Here is a 26,539-nt window from a genome sequence, read left to right as displayed (position 1 = left end):
TTCAAAAAGCAAATTCTCTATTCTATTCACCCAAATCATAGCAGTCATACTTGGAAATCATAGATCAGAAAGTGTGCTATTACCCCAGCTGACTATATGCTCACTATATTTTTCCATTTGATACAACCATTGTCTTTTGTGTTTACATCAGAAACGTATCAGGAAACAGTTAAGCAAAAATAGACAATAAAAAATAAACTAAATAAACTAAACCCATCTTCTTTCGAAATGAAAATGAAATCCATTTTTGCTTTCATTTTTCATTTATTAATTCAGTTTAGAAGAAAAGAAAAGCAGTTTCAAATAAGTTCTTGTGACAGTTTGAGATCCTCATCCCAGGGGAGATTTTTGTTAGGCTAAGAGAAGGTTTTGTTATCTTGGGGCTGTTATTTACATGGATGCTACCACTTCATTTCCAAGTGCCTTTTGGAGATGTATCAACTGAGGCACTTTGGTACAGGCTTCTCCCTTTTCTGCTTTCTTGAGCTGCATTCCAATCCCTCAAAAACAAATACAGGAAAAATGTCACTGTTCCTGTAGGTATCAGATTCTTTGGACACAGAAAGAAATTTTTCCCTGATTTCTTTGTAATTACAGCAGATCTGATAGAGCACACCAGTAAAGGTCCCTTTGCAGCTCAAGGCACGAAATGCTAGAAACCAGAAAACTTCCCCAAATCTAGCAACAACTCTGTCAACTGATTTCTCAATAGCAAGAACTGTAGCAGGTCCTGTTTGATAAACAGTTCATACTTGCTGTACTGGAGTGTTGGGAAAAACTGTTTTAATTGTCATCCAGAGAAAGATGGACAGCACCCCCTGTTTCATGAAACCACATGAGACTGAGGCTTCAGAAAGTCAAACACTTTTTATGGGCAGGGAAAAGATGACTTTGTCAATTCTTGTAACAGTTTGATACTGGCATTTCTCAACATCATTTCTGGAAGGAGGCTATGCAGTGATCATCACTTGAGCTAGAGCTCAAGTCAATATGACTCCTCCTCACAATTCTCAACAAATTCATTTTTTTCCCGTTCTGTACCAAATAACCTGTGACAAATAGAAGCATGACCTTGTTACATTTCCCATGTATTCTTCCCAATTTGTTATATTTTGTCATCCTAATATCTCCAGAAATCAGCTAATAAGGTGTAAAACTCGACTAAAACCATTCCACTCTTAGCAGAAATACGGTGAAAAGTAAATTTTGGTGTGCATTGAGATAGTACACAGGAAATTATCTGTAATGTATATTTTCAGAAGTACACTGCAAATAAACAGAAGAAAACTCATCTAAATAATTAAAAAAAACCAAAACAACAAAAACATAAATCCTGAAGTACTGTAACAACTGCTGTAGAAGTATTTTTGTTCAATGTATGCCTTAAAAATGAGGGAACTGAGGGGGGTAAAAATACTGTATGATTCCATATGAACTATGATTTTACACAAACTCAAAGTGGACATTGTACAAAGAAACTTGGTACCAACACTACCAAATCCAAGATCTTAATTTTTGCCAAATTTTGTATTGCTCTTTTAAAACATTTAAGGGCAAATAGTCTTTATAGGCCTGAAGTTAAACCCTGACTAGTGATGTCCCAAATTACCTGGAACCACATAGTTTAATACCTACATTTAAGACTTGGTTTTATTTTTATAACAGAATTTTTGAGGGGTCTGCTTGGGTTTTCCCACAAAGTCTCACTGTCAGACATACAGTACACTGAAAATGCCAGCACACAGTCTCAATGTTTTAGGAAAAGGAGTAAAGAAAGACAAGTGAAATATGACCACAACCATCTGCAGCAATAACTGAGCTGCAATATTCATCTCCCCAGACCAATACAAATATTCTAAGTGGGCTTGCTTTTTTAAATAAATCATACTTTGAAACAAATCATATTTTGTATTTAACTCTTAGTTTTGCTGAGGATATCATGAACTCTGCTATGCCAATGTTATGGATTTGCACCATATGTAAGTTACAAACTTAGCCTATTTATCCTGTACAAGTCAAGGAGAATGAAGGCCTGATAAAATACTTCCTATCCCCCACTAGCTTTCATAAAATGACATTTAGTCTTAAGTCAGATAAAGTCTGCATTTTCTTTTCATTACTATTTCAGTCTGTCACTTGTGCATGTTCTTCTTACTCTTTCATTTATCTTACTTATCAAATTCTTATGTTGCTCAGATGCACATCAAAACTTTTGATATTTAAAATAAAGCATTCTTACTAGGTAGCACTAGACTTTCCAAACCACAATCTGACTTTGTTTTACAGGAATACATTTCCAGATGCATCCTGCTAAAGGATATAAACTCTAGGAATGTTGAATTGTAAGAACTGTCATCCTTGAGATTTAGTTTCTAGAGGAAATAAGAACTAGCTAGTAGGATTAGGACAGCCCATTTTTACTAAAGTTGTAAAGAAATCTGCATAAAATCCTAGGTATATTCAATAATTTTCTCTGCTTACTGAAAATAAGACCATCTCAAATGTAGTAAAATTTTACAAAACAACTCAGATAAAGGAAACTTAAGCCATGAACTGTAATTATAAAATATTTCTAGAATGAGATAACAACCAAGCTTACTTTTGCAATAAAGTATATATTGGATTAAACACTTTTTTAAACTTTGAAAATTGTATTGGCTTGTTAGTATCATACTGGTTTATTGCAAGCAGTTTCAGGACATTAACTGTCCTCTTACATTACTTAGAAAGATATTGGGTACCATCTGTTCTTGCAAGAGATTTAAGTATACATCTATTAGATATCATGCTATTTATTTAATTCAGTACCCACTTCCCATTGTTGTATCTTCTGAAAAAAAAAAGTCAATTTAATTACAAGGAATAAAGATAATCTCTTCTACCAGGCAGCCCTGTCATCATGAAAGCAGAGAAGGAACCTGTCTAAAGTAGGTTACAGGCGTTAGGGAAGAGCAAAACTAACAGCACTTACCATTTAACAAAGAACTAACAAAACCAGAATATATGGCACTTAAAAAAAAGTTACTATAAGCCAAGGGCTTGTCCAAATCAATCTCAGCACATCTGTCTGATGCAGAGCGTAAACAGGATTAGAGTTGGATTTATCTGCTTGACGCTAATTGTACTCACAGTTTCTGCACATGTCCACTTTTTTTCTCCCCAAATACAGGATGGAAAAAAGAAAAATCTGCCTGGATAGATGAATTTCTAGGAAGTTTTATTCCTCTATTTATCATCTCACTAATTTCAAACAATAAGACTATCCTACATTTTTCTTATTCATGGTAGTCGAATCTCTTATTTAACAAAAAATTATGTCTAAATCAACCATACTGAGATAAATCAAGAGATGAGGAACAAATACACTCAAATACCAAATTTTAATTAGTTAAGAGTGTTAAACTAGGCTTTAAACAAAAAGACTACCTCATGTTTACAACAAAATTGGTGAAAACACAGACAAAGAAAAAAAGCATTACCATTGAAAAATAGAATAGTTTTCTTAAGATGTGATATTTAAATATAAACACTAACACTTCAACAAGGAACCAGTTCATGAACTGCTATCTTACCACATCTAGAAGTGGTATTTAAGGACTTGATTTCCTCAACAAATATCTGGAGTACACAGAAAATATCAGAAAAAACACATAAAATGTGAGTGTAATTCAGGTACAAGAATTGGACACAAAGCAAAGAGTGTTATACTCCCTTGGTCACAAAGGCTTCCTATGACCTTTGGCAAGATACCTAGCCCTCTTGACTATAATGAATAAATAAATCTTTCACACATTTTAGGCTCTCTGCCCCACTATGTTTTCAAAGCTTATTTCCTTAATAGTTGATTGATATAGCTGAGTGCAGTGTAACTTAACAGAAATAATTAGAAATTTCTAAAAATCGTCAAAACCATACCAAAGAAAATACAGTGATCACTACATATTGAAGAAATGTTTTATTATAAAACAGTCATTATAAAATTGATCACAGACCATCCTACACTGTAAGAACACTACTTTTAAAATAACCATTTGGGATATACAATAAAACATAACCATATTAATATAAAGCAAAAAAATAAATAGAATAAAAAATTAAATTAGTTTTGACAGTTTGTCTATAAATCTATATTTAGGAATATTTAATATAATGTCTAATGCATATAACCAGCACCTATTAATCCATCAGTTACTAAGCCAATTTTTCCCTCACTGTATATCAGCAAAGCACAGTAAGCAGCATGCAGCTGATAAAACATCTACAGTTTTCAGCTACTTATTGATTAAGAAGGGCTGGCAGTGAGAAAAGCAGATATGATCATTCTTGTCAGAAAAGCCAAGAAAAACTGTAAAGCTTTTCTGGCTATTTAGCATTTATTTAAGTACTCTAAACATGAGACAGAAAAGCTATTTCAAAACACATGAATTTGGAACGATTTCTTATTTCAAAAAGATAGGTCATGCAACACTTCTGTCAAAATTTGATGCTGTGTCTCTCACTCTCTCCTGCAAGCAGAGAAAGCAAAATTCCAGTTTCTACTTGCCAAAAGTAACAAACAGTAAGGAGAAGGTGGTACTGCCAGGGCCTGGTTGGGGAGGGGCTGTTTTTTGTTTGAAGATTAGTTTTACATTACTCTAGTCCTATTAAAAAGGTGTTAGAAGAGAAATTTAACACAAGCAAGGCCCTAACCTAGAAACACATCTCTCAGACTGTGTGCAATGAATGACCTGCTTGGGAGCAGCAATGAGATCAGAAAGTACAAGGGACTGAAGAGATGCATCTCAGTTTCTGCAGAGCTGGAGAGAAAAAGCAGGGTGCAACTACTCACTTCACCTTCTAATGGCAGCTATTCACTTGCAGCAGCAGCTATATTCCTTCAGGGCAGAAAACTGAGCTTAAAAACATCTGACAGGAATACAACCCATTTTCATTCTCCTTCTCTAGACAACCTTAGGGAGAAGTGATGTATTTTGCCAAGCAAATGCTGCCAATCCCTCTCTCAATACAGACACCCACCCTCCACTCACCTGCCATGACTGCGCAGTTCCAATCCTTTTCCTGAAGTCTGGCTCTGGCCAAAACCCACCTGAGTCAAATCAACTCCCTTAAGTAACAGACTGCCCACTTTTACCCTGGCTTAGTCTTCTGACAAGTTGGTCAGTGCATAATCAGTTCAACACAAGTCCTTTAAAACTAGAGATGCTATAAAGGGCTAAGAAAATTCCCAGCAGGGAAGAACTGAGACCGTCTCCTTTCACCAGCAGAAAGTCAACATGGCTTGAGCCAATCTGCTGTGCATTTTCACTTCCAATTGCTAGCTCCCCAAAGATCACACAGATCAGCAAGAGTCAGCAAGAACTGGAAAAGATGCACAATGGTTTCTCTTAATTCTTTAGAGCTCTAGTGGCATCTTATAGATTAAAAAAAAATAAATTATAAGTCTCAGAATAAAACTTGACTTTACAAAACTATGAAGACACATTCAGTTATGTTTCACTGGACAAGGAGTTATTCACAATTCTAGCTTAAAGAAGTAATTTTAAACTACTATCACAGATAGCTGCTTCTAAAAAATGAATTTTTATGAAGAATAATGGACATATTTAAAAAATAAATTCCAGAAAAAATTTGTATTTCAGGTTTCAATTTTTCAGTGCAATACTAGCCAGAAATCCAACAAATCTAGTAATTTTCCAATGCAAATCTCAGTCATGGGATAAAGGCTTACAGAATAATTTCACTTGTTTCTGAACAATTTTACTATATTCATAGCATGGGTAAATCCATCTGAAACTGTAACCTCCTACCTTTTATCTTCCTCACTTTTCACTTTTTCACTTTTCTTTCCCCCAAGACACCACAAGCAGCTGATTCCAGCTCCTGTTCTCCATCATATCTGTTAAAAAATTAATCCTCAAGCTTCTGAACATCCCACCAATCCAAGAGAGCTGCTGCACATAGAGCCCCAGTGCACAGCATCACTTAAAATTTGGGTAAGTTTCACTACAGCTTTAAAAGATGGCAATAGGCAAATTTCTGAAAAGAACAATCATCACCAAACTACTTAGTTCTGTCTGAACCAAAAGAAGAGAGGACCCCACAGTGTAGGAGCACAGTTTAGTACAGCTCAGGGGCTGGTTTTGCTGCAGCTGATGCCTTGTGGAGAAAGGCCAGGTGTGGGGACTTCCCCTCTGAGCATGACCAGACCTCAGTGACACTCACACAGCATTCTGAGTCTGCTTGATGCCCAGCAGGCATGGAAAAGGCCTTTCCTCTTGTAATGAGGCTCATCAGACATCTATCCATCAAGCGTTCATTAGTGTCCTCATTCAGCTCTCACATAGAGCAGTGGAGTACCTTGCTTATTAACTACAGGCTAATGGCAGAATTTCATTAGGAAAACATACTGAAACTGGCAGTTTGAAAAGAAGTCAAATAGCTTATTGAATAAATACCTCTGCAAAAAAAGTGTAAATGAAGCTTTAGCAGAAGCCTATCCACCTTCACCTTCACCTTTCTTGTGGAATGAATTTGAGGGTGATGATGAATTTTAAAATAACATAAAGATCTACAGGGGATAATGCCAGAACAACAAGGTAAACTGAAAGGAAGCAAGGCAGACAATGACTGATTCCCATCCTGAAGCATTTGAGAGGACTCATGAAGCAAAGTCTTTGCTTTTAATAATTACATTTTCTTATTAACACCACAGCAAGAAAGAGGTCACTGGAAATATACTATAGAAAGCTCTACATTTTATATTAAGAATATGGCCCACATACTGCCTAATTTGAAAAGCAGCTGCCAACCTTTCATTTAGAGGCTGAAACTTTAAGGCTTTTCATTTAATAAATAAGAGGACTTATGTGAGAAACTTCAGAATAACAAGAGTATTACTGATTTCCATCACTTCCCAAACCTCTGCAAACACATGTATCATATTAAATTACTGGTCTTATACAGACCAACCATACACCCATTATAAAATGGAATTTATTTTGAGAGAGATTTCTGAAATAAACAGAAGATGGTTTCTAGTAGCCTACATGTTCAATAGAATGGGCTAGCAGAGCTGAAATATACTAAAGAATCCCCAAAGAGGAAACATGAGCCTAACTTTACATTTCCTGGAAAGCATCTCACACATACACAGTGTTTAGTAGCTACTAATTTATGTTCCAATCACAGCAATTACTTCTGTCATTTCAGAAAATAAGGGGAAGTGGGGAAACAAATGGCCTCTTATGGCCACATGACATTACTGAATTTGATTAAATACAAGTTAATAATTACTTTTACTTGGAGTCTTACTTGCACCAGATCTGCCTCAGCCTCAAATACAGATTTAGAAACCATCCCCACTGCTAACTATCAGTGTTTCATTAAGTCTCAAATATCTGAATTTTAGTCTCTTCTGGAAAAGGTTTGCAAGAAACATTTTCTTTGGGAAAAAAGAACAAGCAGCCCATTCCAAACACAAGCCAATTTCCTTCTGTAAACTGTTGATAATTCATGTTCCCTAGCAAGTCATGCTTTTAGTTATCAAAGCATAGCTATCAGCTGCTGGATGAGCTCATCCATGAACTTCTACATGTTTGCCTTTATCCTCATTGATCTCTGCTCTATTTTTTTTCCCAGAGATTTATGAAGGAAACTCTGCCATCCTTTGTACCATTGTATCTGCATCTCCTACACTAGCCCAAGGGCAAGAGATGGCAATAGCACCACCAGAATCCTCTGACAAGCATAAAACCCTTCCCTCACCCCAACGCTCAGTTGCCACTTAGGAACAGGAAGAATGAATGCCTGCAGGGATGAATGAATCCCATTTTGTTCATGTATACCACACTTGTAACAAACTTAAAAGCACCAAAACCGCCCAGAATTTTGTTAGATGATCTTTCTAATATAGATTTTTCTCCCTTTCTCCTTATGGACACTGTTCATATTTCTCTAACTTTGTAAAATATTTTTTCATATTAAAAATATAATTTATATTATGTGATAGATGTACAATACAAAAATTACTTAGAATGCAATACCAAAGTTAAGGTATTCTTAGTCAATTGTGCAGTATACAAATTAGCACTTCATATAAAGAGAAGGCTTGCAAAATGCACCACCAGAAGCTTTCTGGTATCACAATTATTTTTTATTATATAAAATTGACTTCATTTGCAATTATGCATAATTCTGTGACTGAGAAAATTACATTCTCAGATTGTCATCAATTTTAAAATTTATTTTGTAGCTTAACACTATGACAAAGCTCTCACAAAAGATTTGATACCAATATGATGTGACACAACTGAACCAAACCTTAATTTCACTCACAGTGAGAAATCACAGGATTAAGTAACACTGTGCAGTCTTTTAGAAAAGTTTATTGCTTCCAGATGGATGCAAGTTTCCTTTCAGCACTGATTGTATCTTCTGTACACAGGGTGCCAACGTTACTATAAATATAGTCGAAAGCAGTTATAAAGATAAATCATTAAAATATTGACATAAACAAGCTGGTACAATAGCTCCTCTCTGCACAAAGTAAGGACAGCTCCATCAGAGTGCTGTCTCAAATGTTCAATGCAAGCACACGCACGCCCTTTTTAGAAACGACAGCCCGTTCACGAACGGGCACAAATTTCCGAGGTATCCATGAAATGATTCCTAATTCCAACTGCGTGCTCTTTGCCCCATGTTGTGTAGTGCCATGTGTTTCCCTGCGTGGTGCAGCCACCAGCACGCCCACCTGTGCCCGTGGAGCTGCACTGAGCTCACTCCACTGAGCAGCAGAGCTGATGCACACACTGCAACACACCCAACTAAAACTGTCTATAATAAACATCTTTGAGCTAGGCTGAATTCCGCTCCGTATGCATCAGATACTTATCAAGTCTATCAACAGGTCAACAAAATTATTAGCACAAAAAATAATCCTAGGGAATATCTGATTAGTCTATGAAAAATTACATATAATGCTATTTTGAAAATTAAAATACACTCAAAATTATCAGGTGAAGCCCTTAATTTGAGTTGTTTTAATATTTTATGTTGTTATACCATAGAGAAATTACATTAATAAATGGTAATGAGTATTTAAAATATTGTTTGGAATTTTCATGAGATTCTCAAAAATCTGGAGATCTCCATTTTGAATTGTGGCATAGCCTAAAGCAGGATGAGTTAATGCATTTCAGAGAGCATGCAGAATTCATAAAATGCTTTATGAATAAAACGTCAACATTGAGTACCATTAAATTCAAAATTAAGTATAAAGATAACTTTCCCTTTTATATAGTTACATAGTATACTATGCCATGTACAGAAACCTACCTATTTTCTATGCTTTAAACCAGAGCCACTCATCAAAAAAAAAACCTCCAAAAAACCCACCCCAAAATGCTCCACAATGTCTGCTTTGCATCTTTGCATGCACCACCAACTTCAAACAAACCTCTCCAATGCACTTTAAGCAAGTGCTTTGGCATCTACCACCAACTCCTCTTATCTCCAGTATGGTAACTGCAAGTGTACATCACAATTACACACCCATTCCTAATCTGAGTACTAAAATCAAACAGAAAGATTACTGACTGACATATCAAAAAAACATAAAATAAAATTTAAAAAAAGCTTCTGATCAGTTTTCACTGTTGAATAAATACATCAGATGACAAAGATGCACTTCAAATCTCCCATAATACACTCAAATTTGAGGAGTAAATATTTCACATGCTAGCATTACACCATTATATACAGGGATTACCACTATGAGGTTGAAGTAAGTATTTCACTTGCAGCTCCTATGAATTTTACTCACAGCAATCCTGCATATGGTTGCAGACTCAGGGAGTAATTCCCATTCAGAGCACCCAACTAGCAACAGAGAGATGCATCTTCAAACTCTCCAGCATGCACTTGCACAGTGCATACAAATTCCATACAAATTTTCCTCTACCACAATATTAAACCTATTTTTCTCATTTTAAAATAAATTTAACAAATTAGTTTTTACACATATCCAGCCACACATTAAAATCATCTAATAATCTTTGATTTTGCCATAAAGTGAATTAGGGCAAGAAAATGATCACCACCTGTGTTCAAGAAATAATCAGTATTGATATCTCGGCACACATCTTTAAGCTGCTGACATAGCAAATGGAAATGGATGTTTTATACTAAGATCTTCTCAAATATATTTATGGAAAAATACCAGCAGAGCATATTGAAGCTACACTTTTTCCTTATTTGGAGGCTGATCAAACTACATCATTCACAATAGTTTCAGACCTTATCCTATACAAGTCTAACTATGCCTTTGGAATTTAACTTCCTTTCTCCACAATAAAAATAAATATATAAAAAAAACCAACACTATAATAATTACAAGCATTCATATGAACAATATTTTCAAGGGAATTATGGCTAAGAAATTCAGGTTTCCTATACAGTCTGCTGCTGCACTGTAATCCCTACCCAACAGTTAGTAAAATTAATCCCTTGGTATTTTGTCAGGCAAAGAACATACCTTCTTTAAACTGTATTATTCCACCAATAAAAATAAGTACACTGCAAACAGAAGGCTAGGCAAACTGAAGTTCAAATTTTATAATCAAATCTTGCTTGGCACTGCAGACACAGGTGGAATTGCAGACTAGTGATGTCTGTGCTTTTACTCAAAATATCATTGAAATATAATTTAACTGGTTTCTGGTATGTAAGACCAGCAATACCAGGACAGAGCAAACGTCCATCTGTCCCAGTATCTTATATCAAACCATAGCCATAAACAGATGCTACGAGAAGAGAAGGAATAAAGGAAGCATTTATTCTGTTTCCCACTAGTACTTTTCCATTCCCCACCTGTTTTCATTTGGGACACCCTGAACTGACTGGGGTTTCTACACATTTAACAGCACTCAAACGAGGCCTTCCATCTCCATCTGAATCCACAAAATCTTTCAGCATCAGCAATCCTTTGGCAGTAAGTTTTACAGTTCTCTCAGCTATTCATTTGGTTTTCAGCCTGGTTCTTCTCAGCCTTATTAGATACACCATATTTCTTATGTTGTAAATCTGCCACCTACTTGGTCCAGACCCCATCTCAAGTACCTTCGTTTCAGACCAAAAAGTGCCAGCCTAGGTATCCAGAAGCCTTTATGTACCTCTAACCATTGTCACCCCTTGACCCTTCTCCAGTCCCACATCACCTTCTGCTGAGAACACCAGAACTGCACACAGCATCCAAGATGTGGTTAAATAACTGCTGGTTTATAGAGCATACAAACATCTGCTTTAGTCTCCATTTATGTTCTAATTATCCCTAACATAATAATCCTAACAACTGTTTAAGTGACAGATGACATTTTCCACATGATAAACCTATAATCATACACATTAGGAATGGTATAGCTGCAGCTCCTGATCTTTATTCCAAGCTGATGGCATTGCAGTAAGAGATCGATACATTTCACTATGTGCAATTATTCCCACTCAGACTCACTGTCCCATTGCCTAGTCAAATCTGTAAAACTGCCACGGCTCTGAAGTTGTGCTGTAGGAAAGAACTTACTTCATTACTCTGCTCCACAAAAAAATCTATATTGCTAAATGCTAATGAAAAAAAACAGTATCTGCTTTAAGCAAGACAAACATTCATATACATATAAATCATTTTAAGTTCAGTACTGAATTTCTGTGGGTATCTTCCCTAAATGGTTTCCATAAAAAAAGTGAGATCTAGGGACAAAATTTCAAAATCACCACCTGCTCATTTCCATCATATTTTAAATAATTAACTACTCAAAATCCTAAAAAAAGAAAAACAACCCAACTCTTTTTAATATGTTTTACAGTTCAAAAAAGAAACAAACATTGATCTTTTTCTGTTAAGTATTGTTTTCCAAACCAACTCCAGTTACTACTAGCCTTGTTCAGTGTGTTGCAGTCAAGTGACCAAGAAACAATACATTTGACATTAAATACATTAAATAAGTATTCCTTTTTCTTAAATAAAAACAATACAAAATTTAAAATAGACATCTGTATACAAGCTTTTCCAATCATGGGTACATACAATACACTTAAGTTTACCGGAGAATGTGTCAGCTGCAGAATTCACTGAATGAAATCACAAATCTGTTCAAAGTTTGATGTTGATATGAATTACCACCATCTACAGCCATCTAACTTTCAGTGTATTATTCACTGGCACTATGATAATTTTGATCCCTAGCTAATCACCTCACTCCAAGTTAAATCACATAGATGTGACAGAGCAGGCCTTTGGGAAACCCAAAACCATCCAAGTGTGAAATCTTTCAGTACCTTTCTTGACAGAGCATTTTGACAAGTCTCCAAAAGACCAAGCAACAAAGAGGAGAGCAGGGAGGACTTGGACAGCAGCAATCTCGTTTTGAACCATCTTCAGAACAGTCAACAGATCAGCCAGGCAAAGGTGCTATTTTCACACAGAAACCCAGCAATTCATCTTGATTTTTTTTTTTGTATTTACTGTTAGCAATTTATTTACAAGAATTTTCACTCCTTAGAATTAGATAGACTTTTTTTCAAAAGCCATTTCTGTAAGTTATTTTTAAGAGAGAATACTTACTCTACTATGCAGTACTAAAACAACACATTAAACTGTAACAACAAAATAATTTTTAAACTTTTGTCAAATGAGGAGGGTGATATAACATTGAGCACTTAATTACCCAAACTCAGATCAGTATGTGCAAAACAGCATTATATTTAGCTGTAAGGATTTATTGCTGCTACCCTTAACTTGATCATTCACGTGTCAAATTTTGTTTTTCCAAGACTGCCTGCACTGTGTAAAGATCTGTTTCCAGGATACCTATAATTGTGCAGTACAGAACATCTGTTGCTTTGCCTTTTCAGAGCCTCACAAAGAATACTTTCCTATACTCACTTGAGTGTATGGACTGGCAGAACAGATATATTGTCACAGTTCAAATAAACTGACAACTACAGCAACTATTCAGTACTGAAAAGCATCCAGCTCACTACCATCTGACATTGCTCAAACAGGCAAAAGCCAGGAAATTCAGAGTTCAGCACTGAATTCTGTTAATGAACTGACCATTTGTTTAAACTTGCAACACACAGGTGAGAAATAGCCACATGCTAGACTAGAAAACTGCAAGTTAAACCAAGCCATTGAAAAAATTGTTGTCAGTGATTTAATATATTCCTATTATGGCTAAGTGAGAAATTTGGGAAGGAAAAAGGTCCACTAGATCTTAAACATAAGTAAACTGTGCTTCATCAAATCCCTTACAGGCAGGCTACCAGACATCAAGTCTCACACAAAAATTCAAGCTTACAATTTCTTTTTTTTTTTTTTTTTCATAACAGCTGGTTTCACTGTTCAAATCTGCTCTTCAGCTAAAAGGGTTAAGGGTTCCTAAATTACAAGACGAGAGTTCCAAAACTACTTCCCTAGTAAAATAGTTTGAGATGTACCTTTAGACCATAGACACCAGTATTTTTGAAACACTCTGAACAATTGGAAGGAAGATGTTCTAGTAACTTATTTCAAGTCAGCAGTTTAAAAAGTTTTAAAAAAAAAAAAATCACAACCCAAAAATTTGACAGTTAATGTCTGAGACAGGAATCAATTTAGAAAAGGATCCTGGTAAAACACAGTTCTATAGCAGTCACAGCACTAAATGACAAAAAGGTCAGATTTTGAAAGGAAACAGCAGATACCACCACAAAACTAGCAGATGTTCCCTAAAGGATCATCTGTACAAAAACATAAGCATATGTGAGAGAAATCCAACACTATCACAAAATCAGTTGGTGTCTAACATAATAGCAGTTCCTTATGGCAATATGGTAATACATGTATCAGATACTCAACACATTATGGTTTTTTGTCTGCACATACTGTTACAACATAAGTCATAAAAACCAGGACCACTGATTTCCTCAAAAGGAAAACATTAGTTCCACAACCCACTAATGTTAAGGTACACACACTACTCAGTTCTTCAGGTTATGTTCTCAGATTTTCAGCCACTTAAGCCTTTTCATAAATTGTCTTAGTAGGATAAAAATATCTTTGGAGCACTGCATATGTTCAATAAAAACTTCCTTCTAAAGGCAGTGCATAATATAGCCAGACAAACCTAAAGGAAAAAGCAAACAAAAAGGGGTTTTTTCTATCCAATCTGTTTTTCTATCTTTTTCTATCCAATTTGTTTGGGTTTTACAGAATTGCAACACTTATCTATTATTTACCTGCTGGTTCTGTAATATACATAGTTAACAAGACATTTATAAGGAGAGGAGAATTGTTTTTCTAAGTTTAGCTTTATTGATTCCAACAAGAGCAGATGACAGTCTTCCTTGCTTTTATTTCTATTTTGCAACTGAAAAAAAAAAATCATGCATTTTCCAAATAACTATGCTTAAAAGTCAAGATAAGCAGGCAACATTTGATGCAATAGAAAAAGACAAAGGTGCATAATAGAGGGATACAGAGTCAGGAATGATATGGTAAAATGACAAAGAAAGAAAGAATAGAACGGCATCTAGGATCTGAGAGAGGGCTAAAAAAACTGTTTCTGAAGGGCCAAAACTCAGGGTAACTAAGAAACTGATATAAGAGATTTGACTGCATGGTCTTTGATGATTTAAAAAGAACAATGATTTACACTGAGAAAGGGACTCTATTACAGCACTACTGTGGATATGAAAATATCATTAGCATTGGCATCAAGGATTGGTTAGCATATCAACTTCTTTTTTAATATACACCTTTGGATTCTCTCCATCATGTTATATAAGCAGGACCATCACCTGACCCTTGCATACCTTTGCACAAAAGGCAGTCAAGAGTTGTCAACTACTCTGTGAACAAGAAAATTATGGAACCTCGATAAGGTTTTTTTAAAAAATAAATTCACATTCTACTACTCATCGCCTTATTGTGTCTCCTCTAACCCTCCAGTGACTCCCCCACCCTGTATAACACCCCCTTCTCACACCACAGCATCACCCTGCACATCCCCCTGTCTGCCCAGCAACAGCTCCAGTGTCCCCTCTGTCCACTCACATCCCTCCCACGCCCGCAGGGCACTGCACCACAACCCCTCCACTCCCATCATATTCCAGCTGACCCCACCACAGTGCTCCTGACTGTCCCCTGATTCCCACCTACCTTCCTTCAATCTGCCTGCTCAGTGGAAAACCAGCACCAGCTAAGCCTGGCTTGTTCCTGGTGTGCCAGCTGCCCAGTGAAGCACAACGTGCCAAGCACCCAGCCAGGCACCATCCTCGCTCCCCAGGCAGGAAGGGGAGAGGAATAAAGCAAAACACAGCCTTATCTGTGATAACAAAACATGGCAAAGACCTAACTATTACACAGTGCTACAGGAGAAACAAAGAAAAACCAACCACAAAAGCAAAACCCATCACCTTTATCCAAGTCTCAATCTTGCTGAGTTTGCCTACAAGAGCTGTAAGATAACACAAACCACAAATTCATCAACAGAAAGTTTTGCATTAAAAAGGCCACAAAGAAGGGTTACTTTCTATGAAAGCTAAATAAATCCTCTCATTTCAATTTCTCATAGCATCAGAATCCAACTCACTAACACAGGCAGCCCTTAATGTGTATGCAAACTCAAACACACAAATATAATTTTCAAGAACTAGCATAGAAACATTTTCCTGGAACAAAGATTTAAATATCTGATCTCTCCCTTTGAAGGTAGAAAATTAAAGTGCATATAAAAGGCCCTATTAGATATCCAGAGGATATTAGCCCCTTTCAATGTCAGCAAACAGGTGCATAAATGGGTGAAATACAAGAAAGAACAGAAAGAATGAAACAACGTAAGTTGTGCCACAAACACATGAACTGATCTTCTGAAAAAGATTAAAAAAAACCCACAAGGGCAGTCAAGATATTATGTTCAAAAGTCCCCTGAAAAAAAGAACAAATTTCAAGACTCCTTTAATTAGTGTATCCCATTTCCATAAATATTTTTCAATTTCCACAATTAATTGTAGATTAGTAAATTATTTTGCAGTTTCATGCAGATTTTTCTAAAAGACATTAATTTTACAGACTTCCTGGAAAAAGATTTGAGTGTCTTACAAGTTCAGACACCATAGGATTGTTTAAAATTGTGTGTTTTCTTCCTTCAATTTACACCTCAAAGCCATATATTAATGTGGCACATGAACATCTCACTTTCAGTTACACTTCATATTTTCTATGTCTCTTCCTTTAAAGTAGTTTTTCTGTTTGAACAATAGATAAGCCACTTAGAGAAAATATGTTCTCTACATGTCAGAAGTAGAATCAAAAGCTTTGAATTTGGTCCTCTTGGACCTTCAATAATTCCCATTTTGTAACAGCCAGTTTCCATTTCCATTATTCCTGACTGACCGATAGACTGACAGATGTCTTACTTTAGAGATCCCAAACAGACTATTGGTATCTATTTCAGCCACATCTGTTCCTAAATAGCCTTGGCAACAGGCCACTATGCACTTGGAATTAATTTTAAGTCCTTTATTGCTGACTCTTTCACTGTTGAAATACACCAGTGATTCTTTTTTCTTATTGCTGCACTTACATAGAATATCAATAAATCTGTATTTTAGATGAATATCAACAAGAACTATAGCATACCATAGATAAGAATAGCATACTTAAACAATATATTAATTAGTTTTAATTCATTATAATTTGTTTTATTCATTATGAAATATACATTCTGTAGTACATTAACCTCTGGATTGCTCCAAGATCTTATTTTCTCGTTCATTAATTAATTTATAAATTATGTTTAATTACCCATACTTAAAAAGCAAGTTTTTTGAAATTATTGCTATTATTATCCAAATAGTCGGCCCAGCCTGCAAGCTATCAGTCAAAGAATAACCTCATATACCATTCAGTTTAATACACACACAAAAAATTACACATATAAAGTTTTTCATAATGATCAAAATCCTCCAAACTTCACTGGTAAGCATTGGACAAGTGCAAGTTAATCTTCCTACCTGACAGAAATCTGTTGAAAAACTACAGTTATTGTTAATTGGGAAACTCTGTGGCAAAATTTAAAAACATGCTGGAGGCTTTAAAATTTATCAGAATTAAAGTCTTTATTTAACAACAAAATACTTATATGCATAAAGAGGATACAAATGATCTTCTGAGAACTTATAAAAATCACATATAATACTCAAATCTGTACTTAAGCTTTCTCTGCTATAGTTTTGAAGCAGCATTTAAAACGAGAACCTCCACAATTCAGGGCAGGATTATTAATAAAGAAGTCTTGCCTTTTTCTTAATTTCTGTGATTATATTTATAGCACAGGAATGCCACAGAAAGAAGCTAGAGAAAACAACTATCAGCTACTGAGCATGAGCTCTGCTTCTCACTGGGGCAGCCAGTGCAGTGTTTAAAGCAAGCAACCAGCTATGGGTCAGAGGGTTCTGCCTCCAGAGAGGAGAAAGGGCTCAGCTGAGCTGCACACCCAGGCTGGAGCTGCAGCCTTTCCCAGGGGCAGCTGGGCCGTGCCTCACACTTGTCCACATTCCCACCTGACACATTCCCTCCCCAGCTCCACACCCAGACCCCTGCCCAAGACTTGCTTCTGCCATAAGCTTTGTTATAATGAATAACACACAAAATTCATAATGGGTCGTGCTTATTTCAGAGGAAGGAACTTTGCTGCAGAGTGAACAATGAAGGAAGTAATCAAAAATCATCAGCAGCAAGCCAAAAACCTCTTGGAGATGGAAGCTGCAGAAATCCAGGACAGAGTAAAGAAGGAAGTCCTCCTGATAACCAGGCTGCCCAGAGCCCCACAGGAGCAGCTCAGTGGGGCAGAACTACACATCACTGTGACACCACTGGGTGTCCCCTGCTTGGGAACTTTGAGCTCCGCTAGAATCGGGAGGAGCCAAGGCTGCCCAAACTACCACGTGTAAGAACAATTGGAGCCACAGAGCTGCAGATGACAAACCACAACTTCAGCAAAACAGGAATTCATCTGGAGAACTATGGGGGGTGGGAGGTTAAGAAAAAGGGAAGAAAGTATAGTTCTCTGATTATAGTTCTCTGATTTTTACAGATTGTAACAAGTGCCATAGAAGAAAGACCTTTCCCTAAAATAGGAAGAATTACTACATACAAATCCAAGAGACATTCAGCAGCATTTGCAAAGCATGAAGACCTGGCATGACCTCAGAGCCCAAGGCAAACCACATTGGCTGGAGAGAGCATGCATAAGCCAAATCCCAGTGGAGAGACGTGTCCAGAGAGCCCTTAGCCATCTCTGAACACTCCACTGCTGTACTTATCCATGAATGAGACCCCACCACAGATGGCTCCTCCCAGCACCAGTACAGACACCGCAGGGAAAATGCGACTGGGAGCCAAGAATGAGGGAGAGAAAAAACATTCAAGCTCCAGAATCTGCATTTGACTGCTGCAACTGCAGCCTCTCAAAAGTTAAACCATTCATCAGCTCAATGCCACATAATATAAAACCAAATTGTCAGAGAAAGAAGTTTTAGCATATATTTAATATATGGGCAGCAAAAGCCCAAATCCTGATAAAATTGGCAGCAGCTTGTCAGTGCTGCCTTCCATAGGACTCCTGAAGTCCTGCCATCTGCTATAGGTCTGACTTTAGGCACTGCATACTTCATTACCTTTCAGGAGCTATGAAAAGTTTCTGATGTCTGTATGAAAGTAGCAGCTGAGAGGGATTCATTTTTCCTAGGAAAACAAACAAACCAAACCACCCAAACAAAACAAAAAAGCCAAAAACACACTAATCTCAAAACACAGAATATACTCCCCATCTCTGGAAGCATGGAGCAATATACACCAAAATTTATTCTTCCTGTCTGCACCTTAATATCCCTCACTGACGACAATTACAAGACAATTACAAGACAATTACAGACGCTAGTTCCTGATATATGGCAATTCAGCCTACATTAAAGGAGGCAGAACAAAAAGTGACACTCTTATTAGAGCTCTACACACAGAACTAAATAATTAATAAATCACATTACAGACCACATACACAGAGACCTGTAGCTAGTCCCACATGGGAAGGAAGAGAACCTTCAGCAGTAACAGCATCACTTGTGGCTCCCCAAGAGGAAGGACTGTGCAGCCCCAGCGGGGGCAGGGGTGATCAGAACTCAGCCCTCCTGCTGAAATGCAGGTATTTAAGCGTGAGTATTAAGCATTTAAGCATTAACAGGGTTACACTATGCAGAGGAGAGGAGTCAACAGCAGGGCATGACTGTGTACTTGTTCAGTTTCAGTAGCTCTGCTATCCCGACATGGTTACATTAAATGAACCGTATTGACTTCATCTGTGAGCATCTGACTACTTCTTTGCTTCTCTAAATGCTGACTTCAAGGCTATGAGATCTTACCTATAGGGACTTTTAAGTTCTGCCCAATACACTGCTAAAATAAGCGTGGTATTCTAAGCCTGGACAAGCTAACCCTGCCATCCCGGAAGGCAAACACGCTGCCTGGAAACTGCATTCCTGAATACAACTTCAATTTCCCTTTCATGTAAGCACTGGGAGGTCACTGCAATAAACAAGCACCTTTAGGAGTGTGCACGCAGTTTGAAAGCTACATATATGTTTACACAGCTTCTAGGAGAGAAATATCCATTGGGATACGTTCAAGCAGCATTCCTTTGCTTCTTAAACTTTTGTGTATAATTTGTTTCACTTGATCAAATCCTTTACCCACACTTTCTCAGCATGTTGCCGTGTGAACACCACAGAGCAACGACAGGCAAGAGAATCCTCAGCACAAAACTCAGGCACACCCCACAAAATCATACTCTCCTCTCTGCGCTCCAGTTTATGTATCTGCCAAAGAGCATAAGCCGGGAAAAGTTGATGCCGCAGAAACAAAACCAAATCCTCTTACTGCTCTGCCTGGGGCTAAGAGGCCATAAAAACATCCTCTCTACCTTCTGTCCCTTTCGCATGACCCACCGGGAAGGTAAGACTCGCCAGAGACAGTTGCTTGGGGTACAAGACCCTCAAAGCGTTATGATCAATTTCTTTCCAGCCAGCGAAGCAGGCTGGAAGGGAGCAGAGGTGCCCGGCAGCACCGCCTTCGAGCGCTTTTCCCGGTCCCGGCCCGGGGACACCCTGCCCGCCCTGCCCCGTCCCACCTGTGGGGCTCTCGGGCAGGATGGGGCTCCAGCGGAGCCGCCGGGCGCTCAGAACCACGTCGCAGCTCCTCTTGTCGATCTCGAAGATGCCCCTGAGGAGCGGCTCGTCCCGGCCCGGCGGGGCCGCGGCCAGCGGGGCCACCCTCCGCCGGCGCTCCTGGGGCGCGGCCCGGGCGCGGCGCTGCGGGCGGGGGAGCGGGGCAGCGGCGGTGCCCGGCATGGCCACGGTGCCCGCTCCGCCGGGATCCGCCGGGATCCACCGGGAACCGCCGGGCTCCGGCCCCCAGCACCGCCCGGGCCCGCCGGGCCCACAGCGCCCGCCCCGCCCCGCAGGCGGGGCCGCACCGCCCGGAGGCCGGCGGGAGGGAGCCCGGCCCGGCGGGGCTCAGCTGTGTCCTCGGCCGGCTCCTGGCACGGAGGGGCCGGGAGACAGACAGGCTCGGCCGGCTCCTGGCACGGAGGGGCCGGGAGACAGACAGGCTCGGCCGGCTCCGGGACACGGAGGGGCCGGGAGACAGACAGGCTCGGCCGGCTCCGGGCACGGAGGGGCCGCGCGTCCCTCCCGGTGTTGGGAGCCGGAGCCGAGCCAGGTGCGCTGCCACGGGGAGCAGCGGCCCGAGGGCACTCGGGCATCTCTGCGCTCTGCTCTCCTCAGTTACTTCCCCAAGGAAGGAATGCTCCCACTACAGAAATTAATTTTCCTTGTCAGAGTCCCACGTCTTCCACTTTTCTGTCATCATTAACAATATTGCTGTTACTTAGCTTCAGGAAACTGCGACGTGAAGTTCTAGTAGCCCTTCCTCACAAGCTGTGGCTCTGACATAACCGCAGTGTAAATGCCATGTTGGCACTCCTGCTGCAGAAGAGATTATTGCCATAAGCCCTCTGGAGGCATCACCCCGTTAACCCTTCATTCACAAGAGCAGAACAGTGACTCGGTGTCTGATACCGACTCCTGCAAGAGCAGATCTGTCAAGTGGGCCAGGGCAGAAGGAGTACCCAGAAGGGTTCCCTCATCCTCAAAGCCTGAATGCAGGGAAAGAAGACCACTTTACTCTTGCTCTATAAATTATAGACTGTACTGCTGAAGGTGTGACAGCTTTACTCACAGGCGCTGTAAGATTCACTGATGACAATCATGTAAAGTGCAGAGCCAACCCCCATTCATAAGGTGCTTCTGAGCCAGTAAGGGCTAAACTTGTACACTTATAAAGTTTTATCATGTCCTGGTGGCTTACTAGGACGTGAAAAGGATATTCTTAAACAAGAAGTTTAGTAACTTTATCTTTAATGTTTGTAACAAGACAAGTGTAAATATCCTTCTGAGAAATAAAGCAATAAATTGAAAATATTGCCTTTTGCTGATGGATACAAGACACAGTTTAAGCCACATATTAGAGTATCCAAGGCTCTTCCTGTGATATTTAGCACTTTAGTAGAAGAGAAATGTTGTTATGGATAAGAAAATCTGATTGCAATCAAACCAGCCAAGAGCTTATGAGATGATGCATGCTCTCAACACATGTTGCCTTCCTTAATAATTCCATGAAAAACAGTACCAAGCTACTAATTATGTAGCTGAGAAGAAAGGTTTAAGGCAAGTTTTAAAATTCACCCCTGTACAACTTTTTTATTCTTATTTCCCTCTATTACTTTGCCATATTTAAAGTATATTCCAAATATTTGTTAAATATGCAACCTGTTTTCAATTTGCATTGAGCCATTAATACAGCTTTCACTGAAATGCAGCCCTCACCAATTTGCCTTTCTGAATCACAGCATGACCACATAAGGTTTATGTTTGCTTAAAGCTTTTAGTAATTGTCTCAATTTTTGTTTTGTCCCTTAGGTCTTCTTTGTTGAAATATAAATATCTCAACTGCAAAGTAATCAGACAGAATAAGGTATAAATAATTTAAGTTATGTGTGGAGTGCAGAAGTTTTATGCAAAATATATATTTAAGCAAAAAAAGTGGGTGATGAGGCAGGAAAAACCATGAGCCAAACAAGCTTGCCTTAACATTTTTCATTCTGATACAGCAGTAGATGAGCCAATTCAACTTGTGCCTGTTATTTGGTGTCAGTGATCTTTAACGTGCATTCAAAAGGAAAGCTAAATCATTAACTGGAAGATAAAGCACAATGTGAAGCTAGATATAGTTAAATCTCTTTTGAGGCTGTATGCCCTGTATAACCCCCTGCAGTCATTTGTATTTGTTTCTGGGACAATTTACTAGCCTATACCACCTAGTGTATCTTATATATTATCACAAGATAATTTCTTCTAAGGTAGAGGAGAGGGTAAACTGATAACTGGCTTAGAACCCTAAAATCATAGTCTTTTCAGTACCGCCAGTGGAAAACTACTTCAGTTCCTAAGAGATTTGTAATATCCCTCAAGTGATGTAATTAAAATTTCTAACACCTTCTTTTAGGCATTACTTGAAAAGTCTATTAAATCAGGAGCAGTTTAGGTACAAAATGTATTAGGTAAAAACATAAAATGGTAAGAGAGCTGTGTTATAGTAACAAAACCCATACAAGTCTGTTCAGTGTGTTTTGCTACTGTTCACAAATCCTCAATCCCCACAATTCTTTCTAAATCTGAGACAGACACTATTTTCCTGGGGGGGAAAGTTCTAAACTAGTCTATTCTAACAGACCTCTTTTTTTTTTTTAGTTATCACAAATTTCAGATTTGCACACTGAATTTGGAAATGTATTAAATAGTCCAGCAATATATTTTTATCAGACTTTATTTAGACTTGATTAGATTAGATAAATCACAATTAATCTAGACAATGTCTGGAACTGTCACACATAAAACTTCCTTGAGCTTTCTTGTAAGAAATGGTTGTGTGTTGATGATCTAATGTAGTTTCTTCTGTACTGTTCTCATATCAGAGAAAGAAAAAGAAAATGCAAGACAATCAGTAGGAATTGCATAGTAGGCATTCAGGCAGCATAGAGCACTGAGCCTACAGGCAACAGCCTTGGTTTCTTCAACATCTTTGACATAGCCAATTTTGGAAATGGAGCATTTCAGTACCTGTGACAACAGAATGATCAAGGGACTTCTAGATATACAGTGTGCTGCACAAGGAAATGGGATGATGCAGGACACATTGCAGGTCAGCCAAAGCAGGTAAAGTGTGTTTTACTTTCCTGTTCTCTCACATGCATTTTGATTCCAGTAGCTGAAAGGAGCTTACAAGAAAGATGCAGAGAGACTTTTCAAGAGAGCATGTTGCAACAGACAAGGGGGAATGGTTTCCAGCTGTGAGTAGGTTCAGCCTAGGTATTAGGAAAAAGTTCTTTGCTGGAAGGGTGGTGAGGCACTTGAATAAGCTGCTCAGACAAGTTGTGGATGGCCCATCCCTGGAAGTGTTTAAGGCCAGATTGGATGGAGCTCTGAGCAACCTGTTTTAGTGAAAGGTGACCATGTGCATATCAAGGGTATTGGTACAAGATAATCTTTAATGTCATTTCCAACCCAACCCATCTTATGATTCAATACCAACAGGTACAAGAAAATAGAGAAGCCGTGTTCACCCCTTAATAAACATTAAGTTGAATAACATGTTTTATAATAAACCTTCAAATTAAGTTTTGAAACTTTCCAGATGGTTTCCAGAGAGGATGTGGAGCTGTCTTAGCAATGGTCTTCACATTTTTATTTGGTGGGGTTTTTTGAGACAAATATCTCAGGTAAAGTCAGGGGAAAAAAAAGAGGGCGGGGGGAAGAAGACACACACCAGAAAGGGGAGCAAAGCCATTGTCAAGAACAGCAAGGGCCAGCTGCTCCCTAAGGAATAGGGAACTGAGAAAGCTGCCAGTGCTAGCAAGGCAGGGACTTTTCTGTCCAGGACCCACCTGGAAGTACCTGAGCAAGGAAGACTGGGAGGGTGCTAGAATTCATCAAAAACCCAAATCATCAGCCAAGCTTATAGTGATGAGGCAGGTCTGGATCATCAGGGTTCAGAGCCAGATCAGGATTGTGGCTGAGCTGCAGACCAGCATCAATCAGCATCTGTAATTGAAGGAGTTGTAGTCCCAGACTGACTTTAAATAGAGCTCCAGGCTCATGTGTAGGGTCAGTGAGGGGATTGCAGGTGGGGATGCTCAAGACTTTTAAGGCTCAGTAATGGCCTCATGGGCCTTGCAGCCAGAAGCACAAGAGGAGGAATTCTGAGGAGCAGTAGGAGCAGGCTGCTTCATAAAGGAAGTCAGGTAGGATCCCATAAATCTGACCAAGGTAAACAGAACTAGCTAAGTTCGACAAGAGCCCAGATAGCCAGACTTGTATCAAGGTAGGTCCATCAAGCTTAAAAGCAGAGCCATTAGGCCAGGTCAGGTGACAGTAGCCCAGCAGCCACCAGGAAAACTTGTGTTATCAGGGTAGGTCCAAAGACAGGCAAAAATATCAAGTTTGTGGGTCAGGACCTGGATATGGCACAGACATGGCTGCAATAAGACGAATGCAGACACCACACATAAGAGCCTCTTCTAAATCATAGATCTTGCATGAGAGAAGGGACATCTCCCTTGTGGTTTCTTAGAGTTTCTTCTCAGCAGTCTGGACCCAGGGGAGGTTTTACCCCAGGTCAGGGTGCTGGCCTTGAGCACAACCAGATGGCCTAGGAGGGGGAAGCATCCTCTGGACCAAGAGAAGAGGTAGTAGGAAACAAAGAGAGGAGCTAAGCTCTCCTTAACCAACAGTGTTTCTTTCTGGAAATCACCCTTTGCTCTCTAGATGCTAAGAAGTAGTGAGAGCCTCAGAACTTTTCTAGAAGAACCTTGTGAAGAAAGAGGTAGGACAACCTGTGAGAGAAATAGTGAGTGAGGGAAGTACAGCTAGTGTTAACTGAAGGACAGCAAGCAGGTAAAGCTTGCTATTGGAAAATATGTCCTCCCACCTCAAGAAAAATGTCTGTAAACATGCAAGAAGGTAAGTAGGCCAGTTTTGGATTAATAAAAAAATGTGATGTTCAAGTTAAGGAACAGGAATTTAAACAAGAAGAGATGAGGGGACACTCTGGGGAAAACACCTGATCCCCATTCCAGAGCTTTTGACTGAACATTTCTGGTATATGACTTGTTTTCTGTAGCTAATGGAAATTTCCTTCTGGAGAAACATGAATTTTGAAGTTGGCAGCATACTCTTGGCTTGTATGTTTTTCTGGCTACAATGTGTGTTTATGCAATGAGGGTTTAGTGTATAGCCAGTTATACTTGAGCTGTTCATTCACAGATATTAGTCCTCCTAATGCTTCCTTTCTACATTTCTACTTTAGAAAATAATCTTTTGTAATTCACAATGTTAATTCAGCTCTGTTGAGTTGGTTTACCATGAAGAAGTGACATTAAGCAAAACACAATTTTTTTTCTGCACAATAAGCAAAGCCATAAACTGTTCTGAGGAAAATGGCATCAATGGTCTGTAGAAGAGAGCATTGCTATTGCTACACATCTTTACATTTTCAAAAGAAGGAAAGCATTAAAGAACAGATAAAGAAAAGTAGGAAAGGAAATGGACAAACCTTTGCAAAGAGAACAACAAGAATAAGTGAAATTATTATGCAGGTGTAAAAAGCTGCAGAAATGCAGTCTAAAGTTGCAGCCATTCCTGATACTCCCATGAATTGAAATTAATCTTAATCAGAACAATAGAGAAAAATGTGGTAATAGGAAGAATATAAAATGAGAAAGAATTGATCAGAGTATTTTTTTTTTCTTTGCATTAAGGTTGGTATGCTATCTTTTTAAGGTATTTTTTCCCTCTGAATCTTATTTTCTATTGCTCTGTCACAGTGTTGGTAAACATGTAAATATTAGTTGCTTCTATTTTATTTCATGAAAAATTCAGTTAACTCTATGCTGCAAAACCACTACAAGCTAGGGAACAGAAAACTAGGGCTGATATTCTGTTTCACATACCCTGTAGGCAACCTAAATACTTAAGAGAGTGCTTTGAGAGCATTGTCAGTTTTAATTTTGTATTGCATAGCTTCTGACAGTTTGTTAAATACATATATGAATTATTTAAAAAACATTTATGTAGATATCTAAACAACAGTGTATTTGTAGATCTTCAGCTCACTGTTTCAGTATATGCTTATGTACTGTGCTTTTCATGGTTTTTTTTTAATATGAGATCTTCAGCTAAGGAAAGAGTGTAGACAATTTATAATTTCAGAAATAATTACCATACAACCCATCTTGGTCAATAAAAACAAAGACCAATTTCTGCATATATTCCCTGATACAGCACCAGGCAGAACTCCAAGTTTCATTTCTGTTCTTCCTCAATAGAAATGAGT

At 38.6% G+C, this 26,539-nt stretch overlaps 1 protein-coding gene across 1 annotated transcript in view; it reads right to left on the bottom strand.

The window, feature by feature from the left end:
• The window catches only part of CERKL (ceramide kinase like), a 50,150-nt gene extending 29,711 nt beyond the window's left edge, over window positions 1-20,439 (bottom strand). Inside the window, exon 1 of the mRNA XM_056496555.1 lies at window positions 20,220-20,439. Coding sequence (XP_056352530.1) covers window positions 20,220-20,439 — 220 coding nt within the window. The remainder of the gene's footprint in view (window positions 1-20,219) is intronic.
• Window positions 20,440-26,539: the final 6,100 nt, after the last annotated feature.

This window comes from Oenanthe melanoleuca, chromosome 7 (genome assembly GCF_029582105.1).
Source record: "Oenanthe melanoleuca isolate GR-GAL-2019-014 chromosome 7, OMel1.0, whole genome shotgun sequence".
NCBI classification, from domain to species: Eukaryota; Metazoa; Chordata; class Aves; order Passeriformes; family Muscicapidae; genus Oenanthe; species Oenanthe melanoleuca.
The sequence above is the reverse complement of the archived record's forward strand: the minus strand, read 5'-3'. Positions and strand labels throughout refer to the sequence as shown.